Genomic DNA, 27,441 nt, shown 5'->3' on the forward strand with positions numbered 1-27,441 from the left:
TTATGAAACTATAGATACCAGTATTTGACTTACTTCATTTCGTAATAAAAGTATCGTTTTCTCATCATATTAGTTGTGACTGTAATTTATCAATCTTATCTTCATTCATGGATAATCTTTGTTTATACACTTTACTCAACGAGTATATAGTTGTACTCATGATAAATCTATCTAAAGTTTATCCCACTGTACGTTGGTGTGCATGTACCTTATACGTTTCCGAAAGCTCTTCATCACCAAGACTAAGTTAGGAGACCTACCTTCGAATATTTCCTTTTGAATTTTTCCTAGAATTATGAACAAAGTATTGACGCGTGAAATGGCACAAATTATTTTTCGCACAAGACGAACCAAACGCACAAAAAAGAGAAACTCAGATAATATTGAATCAGTTGAAACCTTGAAACAAGTTGAGTATCTCAATAGAAATATTGATATCGAGTGTCAGCCGATACTGAATCTGAAACAATCAAAGATAACATCCAAATATTCCGTTTACACTACTTGTACCGAGCTTAGTATCAAGTCATTCATGTAGAAGTGCAACTCTGAAATGACTGGAGTTCTTCGCTTGGACGAGGGCTATATTAGTTAGGTTAAGTTAAGTCAAAAGAGACTGGGTATATTCAACCCTCCACCGCAATACGCAAGGGTTTATTGTGGCTTACACCTATTCAAACTCAACTAAATAAACCCGGCTTCCTAACAAAGCCGGTTAGTTTGTATGGTGAGTGGTCTTTCAGGTAAGATGGTAAGAGTATGGCTCTGACGAACTCTTGAAATCTGATTCGGTCCCAGCGGGGCAGGCACAAAGTATGTGCTCTGCAATTTCATCATTTTTCAAACAAAGGCGACAAACACTGTCTTCCGACAGTCCCAATCTCTGCATATGATGATTCAAATGGCATGGACCTGTGAGAAGGCCTATTAGACATCGTAGTTCATCTCTACTGCAGTCCAACAACTGTTTGGTATGAAGCTTCGAAGGGTGAGTAAACGCTTTGGAGTGACCCAATCCTGGATTTGCCAGCAGTCTTCTAATCTTCTTGCCATCCAGGTGTTCAATGATTGTTGGGCAAAACCTGAAGCGATGCCAATTGCAGGATCTGGTCCGATGGATCTACTTGAACTAAAAGAGGAATCATCAAGACTCTATTAGACCGTGCTTTCGGGCTCTGTAACACGGAGGAAAATATCGAGAAAGAACTAGACATCATCAAAAATAATCTTCGACGGAATGGCTACTCTAAAGCGATGGTAGAAAAGGTTTTGGCTAAAAGACAGCAGGAGCCTCGCAAGGAAGAGAAGCCGTCACAACCAGTGCTTGCACTTCCCTACATCAGATGATTATCAGAGAGGATAAGAAGAATTTGTTTCAAGTACAACATCAGAACCTGCTTCAGATCCGGTAACACTATCTTTAGCAGCCTCACGAAAACCAGTCTACCAAACGCGGACTGCGATTCCAAGAATTGCATTTACCGGATACCCTGTGAGTGCGGAAAATCCTATATTGGTGAAACCAAAAGATCTCTGAATGTTTGCATTGCCGAGCACAAGAAACACACACAGCGAGGGGAAACCAGCAAATCAGGAATAGCAGACCATGTTTGGACCTATCAACACAACATTGAGTGGTCTCAGGCTGAGATCTTACACAAAGAGGAACATTGGTTTAGGAGAAAATTCAAGGAAGCCGCACACATGTTGTCCAACAACGTATTCAGCCAAGCCAGCGTAGAAATACGCAACATATGGAAACCCATCATCAAGCGAAAAATGGCCAACTCCCGCCAAACGGTCATCTCCCACTGAACCAGTAAAGCGGAAAAAATGGAAAGCGGGGATAAGTGAAAGTACTCGAACGACCCAGAAATAGTCATCTCTCGGAGGAATTAGTCCAGTCATCACCCGAAGACGATTGTGGATACTAACAATCGAAACGTCGTGAACTAACTTGGCTTGAAATCTCTTAACTTTTTTATTTTTATCTTTATTTTCATTTCGTACTTCTTTATTTTTATTTTTTGTTCAATTGTTCTATTTATACTTGTATGTTATTTCACTATTATTTAATTTCAGGTATTTTTGCTTGATATAATTGTTATTCACAGCTATTTATTTTTAATTCTTCTTTTTTATTTGTTTCAGGGATTTCATATCATTTCATATATTATGCAATGGAAGTCCGAACTAGTGAAATTCATCATGAAATATTGTTAATCACCTTCAAACAAACACTTGTATCTATATGGGGTATAAGTCTAAGCAGTCAAGCAAAACCAATCCTATATATAGTTCAAAGGATAGCGTAAATCAATAATTATTTTCCGGAATTGTAAGAGACTGTTCTACAAATAGGCAAGAACATATATACATATAAGCACCAAACAGTAGGTACCACGGTTAGGAACGATCGGTAAATGAATATGGATTCAGCAATAAAATAAGGGCATGAATCACAGCCTATTCAAAATAACACGTCAACCCGAATTTGATGCAGAAATTCAAATGTCGCCAACAAGTTATAATGCGTCGCTAGAGCTCAAGCGTATGCGCAATTCAAAAGTCATAAAAATAACATCAAATTTCCGCCTTACAATAAAAATACGAAAGCACTAAAATAAATTAACAGAAAGAAGCAATAACTTGCGTGAATTCCCACGGTGGTTGTGGGTGAGCAAAAGGTTCTTGAATTGTAAGTGGACAAATGATAATATCGAAGTCTCCGAGTAGCTTCTATCCTTTCGTGCTGATGACCATGAACCGTTCTGTATGTAGGTGAGAATAACTATTCGATCACCCCGTATATGGATTGATCTTCGACTACCAAAACGTCGAAAACTCTGGATTGAAGTTCCGTACAAAAAAAACCCTTCTGAGTTGGAAGGGTTTTTTTCTCCTCTGCAATACAGTTGGCGACAGGAATCGTAGATTTGGCAGAAATTTTCCCTTTTTACTTTCCTCCAATCTCTCAAAAAAACACTGTGAACAACTACCTTTTCTTTAATTTGGAATCTTTTCGGCAAAAATTCGATGGAATTTCAAGAATGAATTCCGAACCATGAAAATTTTCTAATCCTCAATAAGAGAGTGGAATGCCACAATCAACAATATTATAAAATCAATATAGGGCATAATTTCCTCTAATATCGAGCCCAGGAATATAATCCTCCAACGGAGTTATTATCACAAACTTTTTATTCCACGAGTCCTTTAAAATTTTTTTCAATGGCTACAGCTACGATCTTCGAGAACAAGGAATTTTTACCTCGACCGGGAGTAGGAATTGCATTCTCGCCTATTTTGAAAAAGTTGAGGGATAAACGCGCATGCCCCTCTGATACATAAGTAGCCCGTTGGCCAATCCGAGATCGAAAATTGAAAATTCATCATTTCAACTAATTATTATAGTCCAGGTAAATTAGTCCAGAAGAAAACATTTGAAACCAGAAACGTGTTCGATATAAATTAGGAAATGTTTTTAACAAATCAGGGTATCATACAGTGTGACCCATTTTTAATGGAAACACCCCCCTAAAATTTGAAGTTGTAAACCGATTTTAATATTTTTTTTTAAATGTCAATTACTAAAAGGTCTACCTTGGGACAAAATTTGAAATGTTTATTAAAGTTTCAGGGCATACTACGATATTTTTTCTTAGTCGAAAATCAGGATTTTTTATTAGCGATCTTTTTATTGAAAAAATCACTACGCCACAAGATTCAAAGTGCCTCTAAACAGGTGTGACCAAAATTTCATGAAAAAATATTCATTATTAACAAAGTTATGACAATTCAAAAATTCGAAAACTCACATAGCTAACAGTTACAAAAAACACCCTATACAGATCGTCCTCGTATTAGCTGCGGTACGGTAAATAAAATAAATAAAATATTCAATGAAACTGGTGCAGTATCAAAAATTATGTTAAAAAGTAAACCTGTACAAAGACGAAACAGGAATGACAGGAATGATCAAATCATTTTAGATTATTTCGGAAATAAGTCTAATGCTAGTATAAGGAATGCCACTTTAGATTTGAAACTATTAGGAGATGTCTCAAGGCGAAGAATATTAAACCTTTCAAGCCAAAATTTTTACACACACTTCAAGAAGGCGACGAAGCAAGACGCCTGGAATATTGTTTATGGACCCAAGGGGAATATTTAAACAATAGAGATTTCCTAAAAAATATTTTATATACCGATGAAGCCACTTTCACTACAAATGGAGTAATGTCATCACAGAATTGTCGCTATTGGGCAGCGGATAATCCTAACTGGGTAATAAACTGTAAAAGCCAGTATTCCCAAAAAATCAACGTCTGGTGTGGGATATTGAACGAACGAATTATTGGTCCTTTCTTTTTTGAGGAAAACATTAATACGCAGAGGTTTCTAGAATTTTTAAACACAGAGTTTTGGGATGCTATTCACGAGCTGCCGATCAATGAACGATCAAATTTAATTGTCCAGTTAGATGGGTGTTCAGTTCATTATGCCGGAGCTTCGAGGCAATGGCTCAACGAACATTTTCCAAACCGATGGATAGACCGTGGTAATCCATTTATAGAGTGGCCACCCAGATCTCCAGACCTCACAGTTTTGGACTTTTTTCTCTGGGGACTTCTCACACGAAAGGTTTACAAAAACCGCTCGACAGATAGAAATGAACTATGTGCAAGAATTCGACAGGTATGTGCAGATATTAGCCCTCAAGAACTACGGAACGTAATCAGAAACATTTGTAAGCGCTACGACACATGTATCGAAATACGTGGTGGATTAGTAGAGGCTACTAGAATATGAGTTAGAATTAATTGTTGCACTGAATCGAAACATTTCAATAATTAGTTATTAGTTACGTTTATTAAAATTTTTTAGTTCATTGTTAGTTGAATTGTGTGAATGTAATTCCGTTATTTTCATTAAAAATATTTATGCTATTTGTTTTTTTTTCATCTAGCGGCACTTTATTGTTGAAATCATGAAAAAAAGATATATTGTGACTGTTAGCTGTGTGAGTTTTCGAATTTTTGAGTTGTCATAACTTTGTTAATAATGAATATTTTATCATGAAATTTTGGTCACACCTATTTAGAGGCACTCTGAATCCATTGGAGTAGTGAAATATCGTAGAAAAAATATCGTAGTATGCCCTGAAACTTTAATAAAAATTTCAAATTTTGTCCCAAGGTAGAACTTTTAGTACTTGACATTTCAAAAAAAAATTATTAAAATCGGTTCACAACTTCAAATTTTAGGGGGGTGTTTCCATTAAAAATGGGTCACACTGTATATCCTCAAGTATAGGTTAGCTGGAAAATAAAATTTTCTTTACTAAAAATTAGTTTCTTCGAATACTTACCGGGTGAAATGATATGGTCGAATTGATAATTAAAGCGTGATATTAGAATACGGTCTTATTTTCTCAAAGTTTCAAGGAGAAAATATTTACCGCAAATTTAACCCGTTACAGTCGCACAACGCAGTTCTTTCGTGGGTCTCTTCAAACTTTGGGAAAGAAAAAAGTCGCAGAAGGTTCAGATGTGAAAATTGTTCAGTGTCTCTTCATTATCTTTCCATACCACCAACGTGTCATCATCATGTCTTGCAAGTCAGAATTCTGACTTGTATATCAGAATTCTGACTTATATCTCAGAATTCTGACTTGTATCTCAGAATTCTGGAAAAATGGGAATTTAAGAAAAACAAATGAACATCGTCGGAGTGCGCTCAGTGAAGAGATCAAAATAAATGTTCTTCTCTCTGTCGAAGAAAATCCCCATGTCTCCACTAGGCAGATAGCTCGGGAACTCGAAATTAGCCAGTCTTCAGTGGCAAGAGTTCTTGTAGCTGCAAAATGTCATCCATATAAAATAACAATCCTCCAGGAACTTACTGATCCAGATAGAAGACTTCAGTTTTGCGAAAAAATGATGGATCTACTAGACAGGAATGTTGTACATAAAGAAAACTAATAGTTTCTGACGAATCAACGTTTTTGTTGAATGGTGTGGTAAATCGTCAAAATTGTCGTTATTGAGCAGACAGAAATCCACACTGGATGAGCGAAGGCCACACTCAACATCCAGAAAAAGTCAATGTTTGGGCAGGGATCTTTGGTGATCGAGTTATAGGACCGATTTTCTTCCAAGAAAATCTTACTGGAGCAAGATATTTAGAATTCTCGCAGAAGGACCTAGTTCCGAATTTGGCTATTTTGTTCCCTTGTCCTATAGAAGCTGACGTGTCAAATAGAAACATCTGGTTTCAACAGGACGAGGCGCCTCCTCATTTTGCAAGACCTGTCCGTGAGTACCTGAATGATGTATATCCAGGCAGATGGATTGGCAGAAGAGGACCTTATGAATGACCACCTAGGTCTCCGGATTCAACACCTTTGGACTTTTTCTTATGGGGTTACTTGAAGAGCAAAGTTTTTAAAACCAAACCGGCAAATATTGAGGATTTAAAAGAATGAATAAGACAGGAGTGTAGGCTAATTTCCGGCGAAGTAATAAGAAATGTTCAAAACGAGTTTCAGTTACGTTTAGGGTATTGTCATTGGACATTTTGAACACTTGTTAACGGAAGACTATTGATTTTGAATTAATTTTTTGAATTAGATAATGTTTGTTGAATATCTTTCAAAGGACAAGGAGTAAAAAAATGAAATTTGGCAGGCATGTGCAACTTGTTGAAGTCATTAAAAAAAGGGTTGTCATTTAAAAAAAATTATCGATGATGTTATATCTCATATTTAAGACACACTGTATACTTTTTGTTGCATTAAAATAAGGGCACTTTAAAATGCTAATCGACGTGTCCGAGCATATTTCCGAAAGAAACAACACCTTTGATTTAGTGAATTTGTTCCATGTTAGAGACTCGCACTGTTTAAAGTATCATTTATATCTTTTTTGAATATCGAGATTGCGTCAAAAAATAAATCTGCTCTAACAAGATATTCACTGGCAATCCGACAAAGTCGATAAATAGGACTATTATGACTTAGATTTGACTGAGGTGTTGGAGAAACATAAAGAACGTTGTATTATTTTTTTCAAATTAGGAGATAGCTTAGATAAAAATTGAATACAGTTAACTTTTCCATTGATCACCTTGTAAATGAAAATTAAACTGGCTATTCAGCATGTCCCCCTCGTAATGTTTTGAGGATTTTCCATTGTAGTTTTATTGGTTCATTTTCAGGTCGGCATCACTAAGAAATCAATAATCGAAAAGCACATTTGTGCTTACAGTATAAATGAAAAATATTAATTTATACCTACACTTTCAAACTCAAATACAGAACTAAATGTTTTTTTGAGAGTGATGATTGGCATCCTACCCAGAACAACATACTGTAATAAATAATGATTCAAAATACTACAATAAACACTATGGTAGGACGTTTTATTTGTTGAATAACAGATCAACTCGGACAACGATACAGGCATAAAGCTAGTCGACTACAAAGTCAGAATTCTGAGATACAAGCCAGAATTCTGACTTGTATCTCAGGGAATAATAATGATACATTCAGTATTAAAAGGCAGTTTTTTGCATTTATCAAAATATGAAGATTATGAAATTTTTCTTATTGTTTGAATCGCTTCTTTCGATATAACTGGAGATACAATTGCGGTATCGCCAAAAACATATGCAGGCATTTCTTCTGCGAAGAATCCTGCACTGACACCTATCGGATACAATCCCACGCCTTTCGTAGTATTAGCCAGGGGAGTAGTTGTGTTCTGACGATCTCACTCCATTAAACTACTGTGTAGGTAAGTGAAGACTGGCACACAAAAGTCACTTACAACTTAGAATTCTGAGATACAAGTCTGAATTCTGAAATACAAGTCAGAATTCTGACTTGCAAGTCAGAATTCTGAGATAAAAGTCAGAATTTTGACTTACAAGTCAGAATTCTGAGATGAAAGTCAGAATTATACAAATCGGAAAAAATATTTTTGTGTGGCCCTTCAACGCTTTCGTACAAATCAGTTGTAGCGGAACATGCTCTCAACAGAGAAGGGACTCGCATTCTCTCATTCGTTGATACAGAAATACTCGATAAAACTCAACATTATATCGTACTGTTTCAACTGAAGTCAAGTTAAAAACATATCTTATTATTTATATGGGAGTCGACTTAAAATTGTGTGAAATTGAAATTCACCTACGAATGTTGAGACAGGGGAGAGTAATTAACTAAGTGCTACGGATATTGATCACTGTTCATGGATATGGGGTTTCAAGTTAATCTGATATGAGACCTCTGAACTGAAGATAAGAGGTCCTCGGGTTGAGTGGTGTGTGTTTATAATTAGGTTCACGAATTACGTTAACATCTATACCGTATGTTTCATCAATTTGCTTTTTGACGGTTTCAACACCAGAGGACTGTTTACGATACCGTCAATGGATAGATGATACTTGAGAGGCTGAATTGAGAAGACATTATAAATCGCTAAAATATATAAATTGAGGTATACTTTGATGAGCATTTTGGAATAAAATTTTCATTCATTAGTTTGTAACGGTTGAACTGGGTGGTATGCTGGTTTAGGCAGGAAAACAAACTTCTCAGCAAATTGCTGATCGATAAATAACAGAGTGATTGCAGATGACTCACCTACGTTGTACGGGATTTAGTTAATCCGTGTTATCAAAACAGAAAAGAAACTTCACCCGGTTTATTCTTTTTAATAGAATAGCAACAACTAATAATGAAAACACAAGTGGCAAAACTTATATGTTGTTTCAAAAGTTTCGTCCGTTTTAATGTCATGTGTTTTTGTAGCCTCCTATCTCAATAAATATTTATTCTACTGTGTCGTTTTATATACTGATCGATAGAGAAATTTGTACTCTATACATTGATGCTGTTCATTTTTTCCAAATTTCAATTTATTGTCTCTTTTCAGCTCATTACTATGGTGATAGGTGAATTATTAATCAGACGGACGCAGCATTTATCTATAATTAAATCCATTAACAACAAAAAAGAACGACAAAGAACACGAAACAAAAAATTGCAGGGTAACCTCGAGGAACTAACGCTAAGTCTCTTCTCGATCAGCGAGGAGACTGTGGAGGGGGTTTGGTTCTCGGCGGAAACCCCGAATAAGAAATATCTCTGATACTGATATTGATCGGGGTCATAAATATAGTCAAGAAGGGTCAAACACTTGGGCCCGAATTCCTTGTCTTAATCCATAATCCATATTCTGTGTTAGGAATCACATGTTAAAAGGTAAGACCTCGTTAATCCTTAGCTCGCACTGAGGGTTCTGAGGGTTCTCGTTCGTAGAAGTGCGACAGCTGTTTAACGGAGAAACAGATTTTTTTGAACAGATAAGAGTGTTAACAATAAATACCTACTCAATACATGCTAAGTAGTGTTGTTCTAAATATTCATCTGTTTTTTGGCAATAAACTTTTGTTTCGAAAGAAGAGAGCATTTCAATGATATGAGATAAAAAAATACGAAAATGATAAATTAAAATTAAAATAAAAGAATTAACATAAAAAGCCAAGCAGATGGATATTGTGGACGACTGCTTGATAATAGAGTTATGAAAAGTTAATTTCCTGAAGAAAATTCATAATACAAAATGAAAATCAATAAAGGAATAAAATGTTTCTAAAGTAAGTAGTTGTAGGAAAAACTCTACCTCGAGGAACTGACGCTGAGTCTTTTCTTGATCAGCGAGGAGACTCTAGAGCGGGTTTAGTTCTCGGCGGAAACCCCTGAATAAGAAATATTTCGGCCGAAATCCCAGAACAGAATGAATGCTTTAGCTAAAAAATGTATTCGAAGTAACTCTCGAAAAGTCATCACTGATAATGGTCGGGGTCATAAATATAGTTGAGAAGGGTCAACCACTCAATCCCAAATTCCTTGTCTCAATCCATAAGAGTGTTAATAATGAGTACCACTCGAAACATCCCTAGTGGTGGCGTTCTAAATATTCATCTGTTTTTCGACAATGAACTTTCGTTTCGAAAGAAGAGAGCATTTTAATGATATGCGTTGAGAAAATACGAAAATAATAATGAAAATTTGAATAAAAGAATCGACATAAAGAGCCAAGCACTGCCGGAACAGATTGAAAAAGTAACCAGACATTTGGCAATGATAGTGTTAATGAACGCACTGTTCGAAGTTGGCTTGCGAAACTTCGTTCCGGAGATTTTAGCCTCGAAGTGACCTTCCAAGTGGTCGACTTACAGTAATCTAGATCCAGGATTTGAGGATTCTCGTGGAGACTGATTCATCACAAAACGGTGTGTGGGATGGTGGAAGAACTGGGCGTTAGCTCCAATGTTGTTTTTGATTAGTTAAAACATATTGGAAAAATCAAAAAGCTCGAAAACTGGGTGCCCCACGATCAGAGCGAAAAGTTTTCAGGTTTCGAGGTTTGCCCTTCTTTGCTTTTGTGTAACCAATACGACTCTTTTTTGAAACGGATCGTCACATGTAATGAAAAGTGGGTCCTCTACGACAACAAGAGTCATTCAGGACAGTGGTTGGTCACCGATGAGCCATCCAAACACTTGAAAAAAGACCATTGTTATTGTATGGTGGTCGGTATCAGGTGTGATTCACTATAACTTTCTGCAACCAAGCATATGAAATATTAATCGCCTCATTTATTCGTTCCAGTCTGATTCGACGGTTTGATGAAGTCGATATCAACGAGGGTGGTTATAAACTAGCTTTTCCGATTGCTCGTTTTCTATTTCACCAATTTTTCATGGTCACATACGATCGCTCCACTTCAAAAACGAATTAATTTTCTCTTGGGTGCCAACGGCATCGACTACTCAGTCACTAGTTTCGAAAAAAGTTTTCGATGATACTACAGTTTTCACAATTTCGGTTTTACAAAAAAAAAAAGTTTTGTAAAATTTCATTGAGCAAGTTTCGTTTGAGTTTTTGACGTTACATTTCATACTCGACCAAGTTGTCAGCGAAACAAGAAAAATTTAATACGGAATACCACAACGTATACTGTCTTAGGCCTCATTCTTTTCAATATATACGTGAACGAACTATACTCTGTTCAAAGTGATGGCTGTATTCTTGGTTTCGCTGATGATACAGCAATACTTTATACTGCGGATACCTGAGAGGCACTCAAAGAAAAAACTCAAAATGACTCAAGTAAAATGAAAACATTTTTGAGTAGTGAACTACTCAAAGTGAACTTAGAAAAAACAAACTACTGGATCACCCATATTCGATAACTTAACAGTGAACATAAAAGACAAGCCATGAGCTATCTTACCACTCAATGAAATTAAATATCTGAGATGGGAGTCACATATAAAATATGTGACTCCCATCTCAGTGACTCCCATATGTGACAACCTACAGACTATTCCATATAGATTCAAATATCTTGAAAACATATTACAAACCCACTTACTAAAAATACTATACCACGCACTAGTGCACAGTAATTTTCGCTATGGAATACTAGGATGGGGAGCTGCAGCAAAAACCTACCTACATCTTCCTGAAATAAGTCAAAAACGGTTTTACAAGCTCATTTTCTCAAAAGATCGACTATACGACTCAGATCAACTGTACCTAGAAGCAAAAATTATGTACCTACACCAGACAACTATACTGTTTCCTCACACTGTTAACCCTCCGTTAGTGTACCCAAATAAATTATCTCGGTTAGTGTACTGGGGTATAGCATACCCCCAACAAAAGTCATTTCACAATTACTGAGATAATGAAATTTGATCATTTTTATAACTATATATGTTTTTCTGCATATTTGTCAGTGGAATGAAGCAAAAGCAGCAGTTGAATATTTCTCTTTGAAATTCAAAAATCACCAATCCTCAAAAAACACAGTTCAACTTTATTCATCGTGAAATATGGAGAACATGACATGGCATATACAACAAAAAAAAATCTCAAAAACTGTTTCACAAACAAAACATTGCAAAACTGGGAGTGATAACTTCCCAAATAAATGAGTTATGGTTTCTCGAAATTGGCACAATTTTCTTAGTCATCATTGCGTGCTCCATACAAATTGGACTATGACATCGCATACATACATAAAACGTCTTCCTGTCTTTGCTTCTTGGGCAAACAGAATATCTTGAGAGTAGTCGCTTCGGTTTAGGTTCATGACGTTCCACCTCTTGGTTTTCCCGTAGTCGTCGGCGTAGACAGGGGTTTTGTCTTCGTTGATTCCAAAATTCGGATATCAGTTGCAGACTGGGTTCTTTAAAAAAATATCGCCTTTTCAAATTGTATTTCTGCGTATTTGCTTTGAATATAACTTGAACCAAAAAAATAGTGTCAAGATCAACGGCGGTTGTTTCTCTCAGATAACTCATCCAATGTGTCTACATTGTTAATTATAGCATCGTCATGATGTAATATAGAGAAAAGGACGAATTCTTCGACTTTTTCGGCACATATGACACAGCTGTGATATTATCTTTGAAAGCAAATACATAACTGCGAGGCTTTCTGTTCCTTATATTCAGAAAAACGGATGGTATTTGTTTCTTGTTTTTTTTTGACAGTTCCAACCGATGTTAGCTCATGCCTCTTGAGAATTCACCTCCAAACTTGATGACATGGGGTATGTCGTACCCTGACTGATTTCTAAGATGTCTCGCTCACAACTGAGACGTTTGAGAGAGATGAGAGTGTGTAGTATCTGGAAGAATATGTTTCAACTGTAGCTACTAAGCACTAGAAGTCGATATTTCAATTCGTTTTGATTTGAGAGCTGTGACTTGGAGTTCTGGGGTATGTTATACCCCAGAACACTAACGAAGGGTTAAAATATCACCCCACACAAACACCAGTTCACACTACTCATCCATACTATACACGAAATCGAAATCAACACCTAGTTCCCTATATGATGAAAACAACAATACAACGGTCTTTTCAATATTTAGCACCAGAACTATATAATAAATTACCTTGCGGTTGAAAATATTAATATATCTTCCTCAATCAAAAAATGCATTAAAGGAGTTCATTCTTGAGAATCCAAGACCACTAGTTCATCACTATTTCGATTTTCATGTAAGCTAAACAGATCCTGAATCCTACTATGTTGTTGTGTACTGCTCATATGAATGAGAGCTTTATTATCATCCTCGTTAATTTATGAACTATGTTTTTACTTTTACATTGTTTTATTCTTTCTGCGTAACTATTATATCATTCGCATTCCTTTTATAACATTATCACATTTTAGTGCGAAACAAGTGCAACAACATATACCGCTCATTAGCTTCATTCATATGTTTCGTATAAAATAACACCTTTATAATACTATTGAATAGAGTTACGTATTATTATTACTTACATAAATGAGGAGGAAGTTTATAATTAGTCTGAATACTATTATTTTATATACTATGTATTTATTTATTCCATTTTTCTATTGTTTAGTACTTGTATATGTATGTTATTGTTATCCGTATTTTTAGGTATCGTATGGCGAAACAAGTGCAATAGAATTTATCGCTCATCAGCTTTATTCACTCTATTATATTGTGAGATACACCTTTGTATTATGGAATTAAAATGAATAAAGATCATTATTATTATATTGACACCGGAATTACCCTTCGTCGCTGTGCTATGGAAGATTTTGTTCATTCACGAAACCGGTGTGAGCTAACCAGAAATCAATACATCCTAGCAATATCGGATTTTGAAATTGGATAGATTCAAATACCTGTCAATTCATTCGGATCCGTAAAAAATTTGCACATTATCAGATTTTTCAATATAGTATAATATAAAATGTTCATGTGCTGGATAATTCAATTTGAATTCATATAAACCACGTCTCTGGCGAAAAACAAGTATTTATCAACAAACAAGAATTTATCGTTAGAACGATTTTGAAATATTTTATACAAAACATCTAATTGAAAAAGTTCAAGATTGATTGATCACGTTCTAACTTCTTTTGAGGCAAAAGTTTACCTATTTTCAGTTGATTCTGGGATTATTGATCCTGATAGCTTTGTTGAGTGAAAATTTAAGAAATAAATATCAATACACAAGAATGTGAGGTCAAATGAAATTCGTGATAGTCTAACATATATTCTATTCTACAGATCATATTATCGTGATCAAATCGGCACCGCTAAGGTTCAATGACCACTTGAGTTATCTGATAAGAACTCGAGAGAAATTGTTTTGTTACAGAATATCTAATCAACAAAATCTAATACACTGAGAATAGTATGATTAATTGATTTTTGATTTTTTATTTTTCAATTTTCAAGTGTTACTTCTGCTAAAAATAACTAGAATAATATAATTTCTCTTTTTCATCGAAATGATTTTGATATGGATAGAGTTGAAAGTATTGACTAGAAACCCGTTGAAAAAAAATTGTGTAGGAAAGTGATTGAGAGCATAATAACGGCTCGATTGATTTTGTAAATCCTTGAAATAGCAAATAGAAAAGGTAATAATGAAAACTCAGAAACATCCCTTTTCAGTGTAACATCGATTAGACGGAGAATTCGCGTAAAATACCTACAGTACTTTTAATCAAAGGAAAAATACATGGAATATGTACTGTGAATTCAGATCTGAATTATGAAAACGGCGATTCATATAGTAAATTGAAAAAATTACATTACAACAAAATGAAAAATCCACTCAAACCAAGTTCGATAAGAACCCAGGAAAGAAAATCCGTACGACCCCAGCCGCTGCAACCTCATCCTCCTATAGTAAAACCAATAATGATTGAGAGTAAAGCGCGTTGTCATATCTAAATTTCACGTTACCAGTTTATAGCAGAATCAAAATATAGTACCTAAGCGGTAGAGTTGTAGGTTGTGGCAAATTATAGATAATACACAATACTAGTACGATTAAAAGGTATTATTTATGAAAAAAATCAGTAATGAGCCTGTAATGAGTAATACTTATACATTTCCTGATTACTGATCAGTTAAAATTCATTATTTTCTGTATAGTGTTAGATATTTATTACAACTAGTGGCAACGCTGTACGCAACGATATTTCTGTCTTTGTCACTTTACCGTAACTTCCATCTCATCGTTGCAGTCCTCACTAATGTACTTGCAGCCATGAGCGTATCATTGGTTTGTGAATTATACAGCGTGAATTGTACGTTTTACAGTTAAGTTAGTCAGCAATCGACGTGTTGTGATAACAATTGGTGAAAATAATAGTGTTTAAGCGTTACATAATTATATTTCTACACCGTTCTCAAACTACTCAAAAAATGGGAGACATGGTCGGGCCTTCCACGTCGAAAAAGGTAAAACGGTCGGAGTCTCGGTCAGTAAGAGAAGAACAAATTGTACTGCGAGTATTTCACTGTCTTGAAAGAGATCATCAGCCACCAAAAGATGACTTTGTGCATATGTGCTGTAATTCTACGTGTGTACCTCCGAATAACCAACCGGGCATTTCTACATCATTAAGTTCCACAATTACAAAAGAAAAATTAGTTGATATGTGCTCTGATTATACCGGTGTACCAAAATCATCGATTTACAGAATACTAAGAGAAGCAGAAATTCATGGGGACGTACAAACGCCAAAAACTAGTAGCGGACGAAAAATATCACAGTTGATGAAGAAGCCAAAACCAGTATACGCAGAACTATTCATAGTTTCTTATTCAGAAATGAGCTGCCCACACTACAAACAGTTCTGGAGGCACTCAGCGATCATGAATTGGTCCCAAAAATGGTAAAAAAACTTTTAGGAAACTTGTACACGAAATGAAATTTACGTACGGAAAAGTTGACAGGAAAAGCATTCTCATTGAACGTCAAGAAATAATAGCATGGAGAAGAAACTATCTAAGAAAAATTGACGAATTTCGGAAGCTCAAAAAAAAATTGTACTTCATGGACGAGACATGGGTTAACCAAGGACATACGGTCAAAAAAGTATGGAAGGATGGTAATATAACAAGTGCACGACAAGCCTTTATTGAAGGTTTGTGAGTTGGGTTAAAACAGCCATCTGGAAAAGGTAGTCGTCTGATAGTTACGCATATAGGAAGCGACAGTGGATTTTTACCAAATGGTGAATTAATATTTAAATCTAAGAAAATAGGCGACTATCATGAAGAGATGAATGCGGAGGTGTTTGAAAAATGGTTTGAAGGCATCATTCAACTTGTGGAACCTGGGTCTATCATCGTCATGGACAATGCCCCATACCATAGTCGACATTTAGAATCATTATCGAAACAATCATGGAAAAAAGCAGCAATTCAAGAATGGTTAATTAATAAGAATCCAATATAACAAAGATAGTTTAAAGACAGAACTACTTCAGCTAACAAAATTACACACAGACAAATATAAAAAATTAGAGTTCTAAGGTTACCACCATACCACTGTGAATTAAACCCAATAGAATTAATCTGGGCGCAAGTAAAAGGATATGTGGCACGAGAAAACAGAACATTTAAATTAGTGGACGTGCAACATCACCTACAAGAAGCTATTCGAACTGTTTCTGCAGAAGACTGGAAGAAATGCATGCAGCATGTTTTAAAAGAGGAGCAAAAAATGTGGGACGTAGACAACCGTATTGAACACAATATTGAACCAATCATAATTCACTTTGATGATAACGGTAGCAACAGTGACAAATCTGAGGTTGAAGATTAGACGAAAATTTGTACATTCACATTTATATTATATTCTATCATCATAAATTTGTAATTCGTATTTTCTACTACCCCTGACGATGAGTTTAAGTTACTCGAAAGCTTGAGAATAGTTATTAAGAGGTCACTTATCAATTGCTGCAACCCAATAGTGGAAAAAAGTTATATATATATATATATATATATATATATATATATATATATATATATATATATATATATTGTGTTTTTTATTAATATTGTTGATTTATTTGGTACCTACTAAGTATAATTACCACGATTATTACTCCGTTTTCATAAGGCCCACCTAATGACTACAACGATTAGGTAAATTACGATATTGCAAAGTTTTAATGAAATAAATAAAAAATGTGTATGAATATTTTAACTAATTGTACCTACTAAGAATTTTTCTTTCATTCTTAACCCTCTCAAAAATTAATAAGCACGCCCCCGATTTGCTGTCAACTGGGCTTACTTCTACTCTCAATCATTATTGGTTTTAGTATAGAGGGCGTTATTTAGATTCCATCGTATTGCTCGCCTGAAGAACTGCAAATAAGGAACTTGTTCTCTGTGAAGTTTCAGTCCCAAGGGTAACGGAGCCAGGCTCCAACCTGTTTCAAATCAAGACGACGTGGAGTGAGGCTTCAGTTATTTCAACACCTCGACACGTGTTTCGATAACCAAGTGATCATCTTCAAGATGATTGAAAGTTTCATTCTTCAAACTCAAATCGCCGTATAAATTCAAGTATCAGTTATCAGAAGAAATGGAACTCAAGTTAGTTAAAACTCTTATTTACCCCCATATCGAGTATTGTTGTTCGGTGTATCACAATATAACAAGCAGAAGTTACAACGTATATAAAATACTTGCATGCTATTCGTATGCTGTATACCATATGGTGAACATGTCAAGACCATTTTGTTAAAAATCAAGGAGCTGAAAGTGAGGTACAGAGTCCAATATTTGATAAAATTTTTTTTGTTTAAGTTGCTTCAAACTAAAACACCTAGTTATTTATATAGTTTATTAAGCACGCATTCTGACATACATATGATCAATTTGAGAACTAACTCATTCAACATACCTAGACACCGTACTTCCAAATTTCAAGGATGTTTTTCCTACATAGCCCCTTCTTATCCGAATGAAATTTTACCCCTTATAAATCATAATATTCATCAATTTAAGAAAGAAATAAAATCACAGATGCTTACTGCTCAGTGTTAATTCAAAAAATTTGAAATTCAGTGAATGGTAGTGCAATGAAATTGTTAAATAATATGTTAAGAGTATCAGGAGTTATTAGCAACTATATGATCTATTTTTTTTTCTTCTCTATCATTGTTATGATAGTAAATAAGTATTTTTATAATTATTTTGTCACACTTACTGTATAATTTTTGGAAGGGGTTGAAGATAGCCTTTGGCTAACCCTCTTCCTTCTGAGTATAAATGTATTTTTTATGCATAAAAAACGATATTGTTATTATTATTTGAAGTGATTTCTTTCATTCCAATCAATTACTGCGGGAGAGAATGTTCAGTATTTATATTCAGTATTATTTGTTTACCTTGTATATATCTGTATATCGCAATATTTACTCTGATGTTCAGTTGTTTTAACTAAAACAAGGATAATTAAAAAATTTTTTGTCCGACATTGAATTTCAATATTTCGTTGTTTGAGACCAGATTAAACCTAGACATTTCAGGTAAAACATAACATAAATAAATAGCATTTGGAATAAATGAACAAATTTCTACAGGGTGTTCCTTAAACACATGCTAATATTTAAGGAGGTAATTCTTAGACCCATTTTAATAAAAAAACTTCTTATGGACGTATGTCCTAAACGCCTTAACTTTTGAGATACAGGGTGGCAAAGTTTTCAAAAATAATCAGTTTTTTAATAATAACTGAGATAATTTTGTAGACATCTTTGGCATATTTGGTACATATGTTCCATGCCTCAAGGCGCATTTTCTGATGTACACAAATTTGTATTTTTTCAAACAGTGGCATCCCTACGGGTTTCGCATTGAATATTTTTGGGGAAAAAGTACTACGCCAATGCTTTCTTTTCAAAATAAAATCATTTTTAAAATCCTCATTTATTTTTGAGAAAATTTGATCTCCTGGTATTTCTTTGTCTGACGCATGATTTTCACTCAAAAAAATAAAAATCGACAGAAAGCAAATTAAGAAATTAGATCAATTCTAAAATGAATGAGAATCTGAAAATTGCTCCATAACGCATTACCAATTCCCTAATAATATTTGAAAACATAATCTGCAAAAAAATAAATTTTTCACAAAAACGAGTTTTATTTTATTTTGTGACAGTAAGTCTAAACGAATAGCACAAATTTGTCAATTAGTAATAATACCAAAACTGATTTTAAAAATTGTTGGAAGTGGCCACCTGCACTTAGTATGCATGATTTCGCCCTTATACGCATGGAATTACGCACCCGTTCAAATATTCCCGGCGTATTTCGTATAGTTTCACACGAGGCAACTATTCGCTCTCTTAAATCTTCTAAAGTATTAACGGGAGTTTTATACACAAGAGTTTTAAGGTGACCCCATAAAAAAAAATCTAAACTGTTGAGATCGGGGGATCTTGCTGGCCATTGCGGAGGTCCTTCGCGACCTATCCAACGATTAAGGATAAACTGTATTTAAATGGTTTCGGACAATCACACTGAAATGAGCAGGGGCGCCATCGTGCATGTACCATATTCGATTCCTTAACGCAAGTGGCACATCTTCCAATAACCCAGGTAAGTCTTCTTCGAGAAAGTGTAAATAAGAACGACCATCAAGGCGACCTGGTAGAAAAAATGTGCCTATTAGATGATCACCTATAATTCCTGCCCATACATTAACCGAAAATTGGTGTTGGAAATGGGTTTCGGTTATTGCATGGGGATTTTCTTCAGCCCACACATGATTGTTATGGAAATTTTGAATGGCATTCCGAGAAAAATTTGCTTCGTCTCTGAACAAAATTTGTGTCTCAAACTGTGGATTTAGTGCAATACTTTGTAGATACCACTGACTGAAGTTCACACGCTGTGGAAAATCTCTGGGGAGTAATGCCTGCACTCTTGAAATATGGTATGGGTATAACAAAAAATCAACCAAAATACGCCAAACAATTTGATGACAAATATCCAGAGTTCTAGCGATCTTCCTCGTACTCGTCTCAGGATGTTCCTCAATTTCTTGCAGCACCGCTTCCTCAATTTCAGGAGTTCTTACTACACGAGGTCTACCTTCCGGAGTCCCTTTCTTGAAACTACCAGTTTCCCCAAGTCGACGACGAATATTTGAAAAGGTTCGGCTATCTGGTAAGGCACGATTAGGATATCTTTCCTGATAAATGCGCCTGGCTTCTGTTGCATTACCATCGGCAAGGCCATATACGTAATGCATTTGCGCCATTTCCGCAATCGTATAATTTACCATATTTACTGATATTCAGAAAAACAGCGGACTACCAAAATAACTTCAATAACACTTCAAAATCAATCAAAACGCGCTGTGACAGTTTTTAACACCAACACCTTACTTTAAACCAACATCAATATTAGCTACTGACGTTTGTACATACAGAGAATTCGTTTTTTATCGCTATGGTGGGTACGCTGTTTTTTCTGCTTTTAATCTTTAAAAGAAATCACATATCGACAAACTCCATATTTCCAAGAGGTGCAGTAAATAAATTTTGCTACACGTCATTTATTCCAGGATAACTAAATTTATGTTTTCAAAAATTATTAAGCGGTGCTGCGTTATGACGTAATTTTAATTGAGGACAGTGCATCTGCAATTATTTTGCAACAAATCTGATCTCTTAGTTTGCTTTCAGTCGATGCACGATACCGCATCAGATTTTTAAGGAATTTATCCTTAAGTAAAGTGATTTTTAATTTTTTGAGCGAAAACCATGCGTCGGACAAAGAAAACCCAGTATATCAAATCTGCTCAAAAATGTATGGAGATTTAAAAAAAAAAATTTAATTTAAGATAAAGCAGTGGCGTAGTATTTTTTTTCGCCAAAAATGTCCATTTCAAAACTCGTACGTACGCCACTGGCAGAGAAAATTAAGAAAATTGTACATCAGAAAATGCGCCTTGAGGCATGGAACATATGTACCAAATATGCCAAAGATGTTTACAAAATTATCTCAGTTATTATTAAAAAAATTATTATTTTTGAAAACTTTGCCACCCTGTATCTCAAAAGTTAAGGCGTTTAGGACATACGTCCATAGGACGTTTTTTCCTTAAAATGGGTCTAAGAATTACCTCCTTAAATATTAGCATGTGTTTAAGGAACACCCTGTATATCGATAAACAACAGCAAATTCAGCCAAAGAATGATATATGTTTGGTACAAACAGATCGTAACATCCTCATTACAACGTGGTCACATGGATTGAATGCATCCCACTGAAGTAATTTTGTTCTCTAAAGCTATTTGGTCAGATAATTTTACTATTAATCAACCGCGCATTCCTCAACTGGCAAATTGAATTCTAACAAAGATTTCTATGTTCCAACGTCGCACACTGAAAGAACGCATTGTTGAAAAACGGACACAATTTACTTTGAATGGAACACAGTTCAAACAAGTTCCCAACAAACGCCTCGCATCACCTTGTTGGACATTCTCTACATGTTGATTAATGAATAGGTGTTCAGAGTGTTTTCGGAAATGTCACTAGCAAGTTTTCGACCTGGAGTTGAGACAATTACTTCATGCCAGTATGTGTGAAAACAAATTTGAAACAGATCAATGGAAATGTCACCAACAAGTTTTCGACCTGGAATCAAGACGGAATTACTACTCTGCAATTATGTCACAGAGAAACATTTTTATTCGTTTCTGCGTGACTCACGGTCGATGGAAGGTTGAACGTTTCTGGAAAACGCAAAGCATGATTTTTCTGAAAATTTCACCCCTCACATTTCCTTACCTGTTCTATCGATCTAAAGTATTTTCAGCATTGCGGCGTTGCCACTTCCATCAAAAAGTCCTAGCAACTTTATTTTTTTAAATGGAACACCCCGTATATTAATACATTTTTGGAATTGCTCTGGTATTTTAATACTTTTTTGTTGATAATGTCCTATTCCCATCTCTATCTGATTTCGAGATAAAAAATAAATTGTGCTAAATATGGTCCAAAACATAGCCTTAATTGAAATTAAGTACATCAGTACTCTCAATTCATGAAAAGTTGATATTTTGATGATAGTTTGGACAAACTCGAAATATTCAAATAACACCAAGAAATCGACTTCATATCATACAGGGCATGCTGAAATTACTATTATTTCCATTGTGCATAAAAGTAGTCAAAAGTTCATTTTTTCAAATGAAACCTCCTGAATATTACTTGGTAAATTGAAAGATGGTAAAAAATGCTTCAAGATGATACATCATGTCCCTATACCTAAATCGTCAAGTTTTCTCAATAAAGTCGCTTTTTCTAGAAACATTATTTTTTTTTAGAATTTGGGTAGCAGTGGAATTATCAAGCTTATAGCAGTTCGGTTACTTTTATAAGTAATTTTGGAAGATGATTCGACGGTGTTCCGAATCATCTTCCATGAATGCAAATATCGATTATTCAAACGAAGTTCTTATGAAATTATTTATTATTCACATGAACAAAATTATCAAATCATTGTCAGAACGTATAAAAATTCAACCAAACGTATCCTGAATTAACACCAATGAACGAGAGGAAGTTTGTAAGGTTACAAAATAATTTCCTTAACTATGGCTCAAAGTTTCCAGGGAACAACTGTACCAAAAATCAGTCATTTCTAGGTAAAAAGTAAGATTTTGAGGGCTAAAACATGTGAAAGTACAGACAATAACAGAATAGGTTGATTCAAATTAACAAAATTGTAAAAAAATATCACATTTTCACAATAAATGCTGAAAATGTTGTCCATTACATTCTAAACACTTCAAAATGTTTTTTTGTACGCGACTTGTGGTTGCTTTTTCAATTTCCTGGGGATCCAGATCTTCAATACTCCGCACTATCGCCGTCGCAATTCTTCTTTGGTAGGCACTGAAGTACTGTATACCCTTCCTTTTAAAACACCCCATAAAAAAAGTCAAGTGGCGTGAGATCGGGTGATCTTGGTGGCCAATCCCACGGCCCTAAACGTCTAAACCAACGATCGTCGAAGATTTCGTCAAGTTTTCTGGAAACCTTCTGGGTGGAATGAGCTGGCGCTTCGTCCAGTTGAAACCACGAATTCCTATATTCCTCTAAAGGCAAATTTTCAAGAAAATCGGTTACAGTCGTCCTTAATATTTGGAGATATCTCTCCGCATTCAGTGTGTCTTCATAAATAAAAAAGCTAATTTTATTGTTCTTCAGAATACAGAAAACACTCAGGTCAAATTTTTCTTGAAAACTCATTTTTTTTGTAACATGAGGATTATGATCAGCCCAAAAATGTGTATTCTTTCTATTGAAAATACCATCCTTCGTAAACTTTGATTCGTCGCTGCAAATTATTTTTGACAAAAATTCCCGATCTTCCTGTCTATGAATCAAAAGGGATTCGCAAAAATGGATTCTACGTTCGAAGTCTTCTGCTTTTAGAGTTGAACTTTGGTAAATTTATACGGATGCATTCCGTGATTTTTCAAAATTCGTTGTACTGAAGCATGTGGTACACCTAAATATTTTTCTGCACTGCGAATGGAAGCTTCTGGATATGCATAAAAATATGCCAAAACGTTAACAGTATTGTCCTCATTTGAAGTAACAGGTTTTGGAAATGTTGAAAGCGCTTTCAACATGGAGCCATAGTTAAGGAAATTATTTTGTAATCTTACAAACTTCCTCTCGTTCATTGGTGTTGATTCAGAATACATTTGGTTGAATTTTCTACAAGTTCTGATTTGATCACACTGTCCGTGTATAATAAATAATTTCGTAAGAACTTCGTTTGAATAATCGATATTTGCATTCATTTTGGAAGATGATTCGAAACACCGTCGATAACTCTTTGTAAAATACTTATAAAAGTAACCGAACTGCTATAAGCTTGATAATTCCACTGCCACTTAAATCCAAATTCTAAAAAAAAATGTTTCTAGAAGAAGCGACTTTATTGAGAAAGCTTGACGATTTAGGTATAGGGACATGATATATCATCTTGAAGCATTTTTCTCCATCTTTCAATTTACCGAGTAATATACAGGGGGTTTCATTTGAAAAAATGAACTTACTTTTATGCACAATGGAAATAATAGTAATTTTAGCACGCCCTGTTTGATGTGGAATCGATTTCTTGATGTTATTTGAATATTTCGAGTTTGTCCAAACTATCATCAAAATATCAACTTTTCATGAATTGAGAGTACTGATGTACTTAATTTCAATTAAGGCTATGTTTTAGACCATATTCAGCACAATTTATTTTTTATCTCGAAAACAGATAGAGATAATTATAGGACATTATCAACAAAAAAGTATTAACATACCAGAGCAATTTCAAAAATGTATTAATATACGGGGTGTTCCATTCAAAAAAATAAAGTTGCTAGGACTTTTTGATGGAAGTGGCAACGCCGCAATGCTGAAAATATTTCAGATCGATAGAACAGGTAAGGGAATGTGAGAGGTGAAATTTTCAGAAAAATCATGCTTTGCGTTTTCCAGAAACGTCTAACTTACCATCAACCGTGAGTCACGCTGTATAAAATTTCCTTTCAGACCAAACTTGGTATCCAATAAGTACATTCAAGATATGTTCAACCTTCAATCAAAATAGTTATTTATTTGAAATTCCATCTTGCTTTGTAATTATAAACACATACTGTTTTTGTATAAAGCTACTTTATTTAAATTGATTGCTCTTTCATTTCTTTGGAAGATTCCCACATATTTTTGTATGAAGATGAAGAAGTAGAAAGCCAAAACCTTTCTTTCCCAATTATTTTTTAGATATTGTTTTGAGGTAGCACATAACCAATACAACATACCTTATGAACAGATTTTTTCATACCTACTGTATTTGCCATGCGAACCCACGGAATATTACATTTTTCAAAAGATTTTTCATTACTTCACTTGTGAAATGTTTTATTTCAGTTTCATGAAAGAAGTATATATTTCATTTTGTAGTATTTTATCACTATAGTTCACAGTCTCTCACGTATAAAACTTATCATTGCGATATAAAATTAAGTTTCTAGTATTTGAGCCAGAAAATTTCAATTCATTGAAGAAAAGTTGAATATATCAATCTAGCATGTAGATGTGATGTCAAAACTAATATGCTGTTGCAATGTAACAGATATGTTTTCTCGATATCATTTATTTTTTCAACCTCAAAGTGTAACGTTTCATTCGTATTATAATGCGATATCCACAAAGACGATATAATTGAGAATATAACAAAAGTACGTTACCATGACGTCTCCTAGATATCTAAAAATAATAGCGCTGGACCCAATGTGAAGACATCTTATCGATGTTTGCTGGGATTACGCCTAAGTGATATCTGTTTTCATGAAGCAAATCTTTTGGATATTTTATTGATTCCAAATGAGCATTTCGACATAATTTGTAGCCATATTTCACTTACATTTTCTTTTTGAACACTTTACTGGATCTGGATCATTTTTATATGTTCTAGTCCAAAATCTAGTTCAAGTTTAAGAAACAAAATTATGAACAATAAATTCCGCTAGCATTATTTCAGTCAAAACTCTTCGTTTTGATCTGATTAAACAGTGTTTTCGGAATGAAGGTATAGGAATGAAAGGTATATAGAAGTTTATTATCAGGATACGACGTCTATCGGAAATATTTTGAACTGAGTAATACTCTAAAACAAAGACCAAGTTATGTCAGCTGCCCTTTACAAATTGTTTATTTCTTACGCTTTGAAAGTCTGCGAAAGTATTTCATTTTATCTACTCATAAATTTCTCAAGTCTACAATAATTGTACTATGAAACACTATTATTTTAAAGTCACAAGTCAATATATAGCAAATTCTAAAACAACATACATAAGGATATGTTTTACAATGAGCTGTTTATCATTTGTTGAACACACCACACACCAGTCGGACACCAGCTCCAGCGTCCTCATTGAAAGTCGAAAGTGCCAACGCTGTACAGTATAGAGTTTTTCAAAAATTTTTGTTGTAGTCTAGAAAATAATTTTTGTATGATAATAATATAATCCTAGCACAATTTAAAATTTTTAATTTATTTTTGTTTCATTACCACAACTTTATTTAAATATTGTTTCGTCCATGATTACTATTGGCATTTGGTATAAGCATTATAACCTCAAAAAATGTCAGAGGAAGATATAGAATTGAGAGATTTGGTAGCTCAAACACTAGAATCAAATGGAACTCTTGCCAAAATAAAGGTTTTGGAACTCATTATCCAGTTTAAAAAATTAATTATAATAATTGAACTTTTTGTAGGCTCAGTTGTGTGCCAGCATCTTTCTTGCATTGGATGAGGATGAGAAGGTAATATATTCCTTAATCAAAAGTAAGTACCTTCATTTTACGTTCTTTGCAGGTTAGCAGATTGAAGCCATCACTGAATAACAAAATTACTAATTTTCTAGAAACGGAAGAAGGAAGGGGAATGTTTTGTGTTGTTCATGAATTCTTGGAATTTTTTAACATGAACTTTACACTTTCTGTATACCAGTCCGAATCATATTGTGGTGATAAATACAAATACGAAGACAGTCAAAAATTAAAAGACAAATTGAGACTGGAAAATATTTCAAATACTTCTCCACTTTTATTCCATCTGTTGAAGGTCACTCAGACAAAAGCTAAAAGCATACAAATAAATCTCGATATCAGAGGAGATAAGGAAGAAAAGTCTGCTAGTGTGAATACCGAGTCTGATAATGTGAAAACTGTTGCTGATAGTATAGGTTCGGAAGTTGAGGGTAATGAAAACTTATTATCGGTACGAGACATTTCCAGCGAGAGGAAATTTGATGCCACATTTAGTTTAACTAGCCCAACAGTAAATCTCTCGAAGACAGTTAGTGGTGACTCATTGTACATTCTCCCGAGGAGTTGTCCTCCTAGATGATCGTCCATCCTGTCCTTTCCAGAAAGGTGGACAGGTCACTAGGAGACATCTTCTTTATAGTGGCAGGTGTAGGCCGAGACTCGCCGAACACACACTTTCTTTGGCAACCTTGAGGTGTCTCACGGTGGCCTCCGCGAAGGTTACGAAAGGTGCAGCGACATTATTGTCGTTGTACGGTTTCTCAACCTTCTTGCGGTTCCTTCCGTGGAGGTGCACAAGTGAGGGAGCTTTCCTGCAGGGGCAGCCGGTTCCTTGTCTTTATTCAAAGCGAAGCTCTTGGCGTCCGCCGCAGGAAGTGCCCTTGCTGTTGGAGGTGGAGTGGAGGAGGAGGAGGCTGCACTTATAGTTGCTGCCACTCCTGCCTCCTTCGCCCTATATCTCCTGTTGGCCTAGACGCCACAAATGCGCTTACGCCTTGGCCAATGTATTACATCACGAAGTGATCTGCTATGTCCAGCCTCATTTCAAGCGGTAGGTTGGGGTGGACATTTTTGTTCAACCCCAGCCACCGCCTTAGATTAAGGTGAGCACTTCTGTCCAGCTTCGGAATTGGTTTTTGTTTTTGTTGTTTCTGTTTCTGTGTTTGTTTCATTCATGTGTGTTCTCACGAGTAGCAA

General features: G+C 35.0%; 2 protein-coding genes across 3 annotated transcripts in view; one reads left to right on the forward strand and one right to left on the reverse strand.

Annotated features, from left to right (window-relative positions):
* The window catches only part of LOC111503664 (vasoactive intestinal polypeptide receptor 2), a 266,571-nt gene that overhangs the window by 82,606 nt on the left and 156,524 nt on the right, over positions 1 to 27,441 (reverse strand). Inside the window, exon 1 of one of the 2 annotated variants that reach the window (XM_023158028.2) lies at positions 261 to 378. The exons of the other annotated variant lie outside the window; for it this stretch is intronic. The gene's annotated coding sequence lies outside the window, so the exon portion shown is untranslated. Of the gene's footprint in view, positions 1 to 260; positions 379 to 27,441 lie in introns of those variants that run through there. 2 annotated transcript variants of the gene reach the window in all.
* On the forward strand, positions 25,879 to 26,844 carry LOC141479900 (centrosomal protein 43-like). The gene is made up of 3 exons (XM_074178665.1): positions 25,879 to 26,132; positions 26,191 to 26,238; positions 26,291 to 26,844. Exons 1-3 carry the CDS (start codon positions 26,055 to 26,057, stop codon positions 26,822 to 26,824), a joined length of 660 nt encoding a protein of 219 aa, XP_074034766.1. The 5' UTR covers positions 25,879 to 26,054; the 3' UTR covers positions 26,825 to 26,844.

Source organism: Leptinotarsa decemlineata, unplaced genomic scaffold (assembly GCF_025532065.1).
Source record: "Leptinotarsa decemlineata unplaced genomic scaffold, Ldec_3_MD MMD2_tig00004307_RagTag_RagTag, whole genome shotgun sequence".
Lineage (NCBI taxonomy): Eukaryota > Metazoa > Arthropoda > Insecta > Coleoptera > Chrysomelidae > Leptinotarsa > Leptinotarsa decemlineata.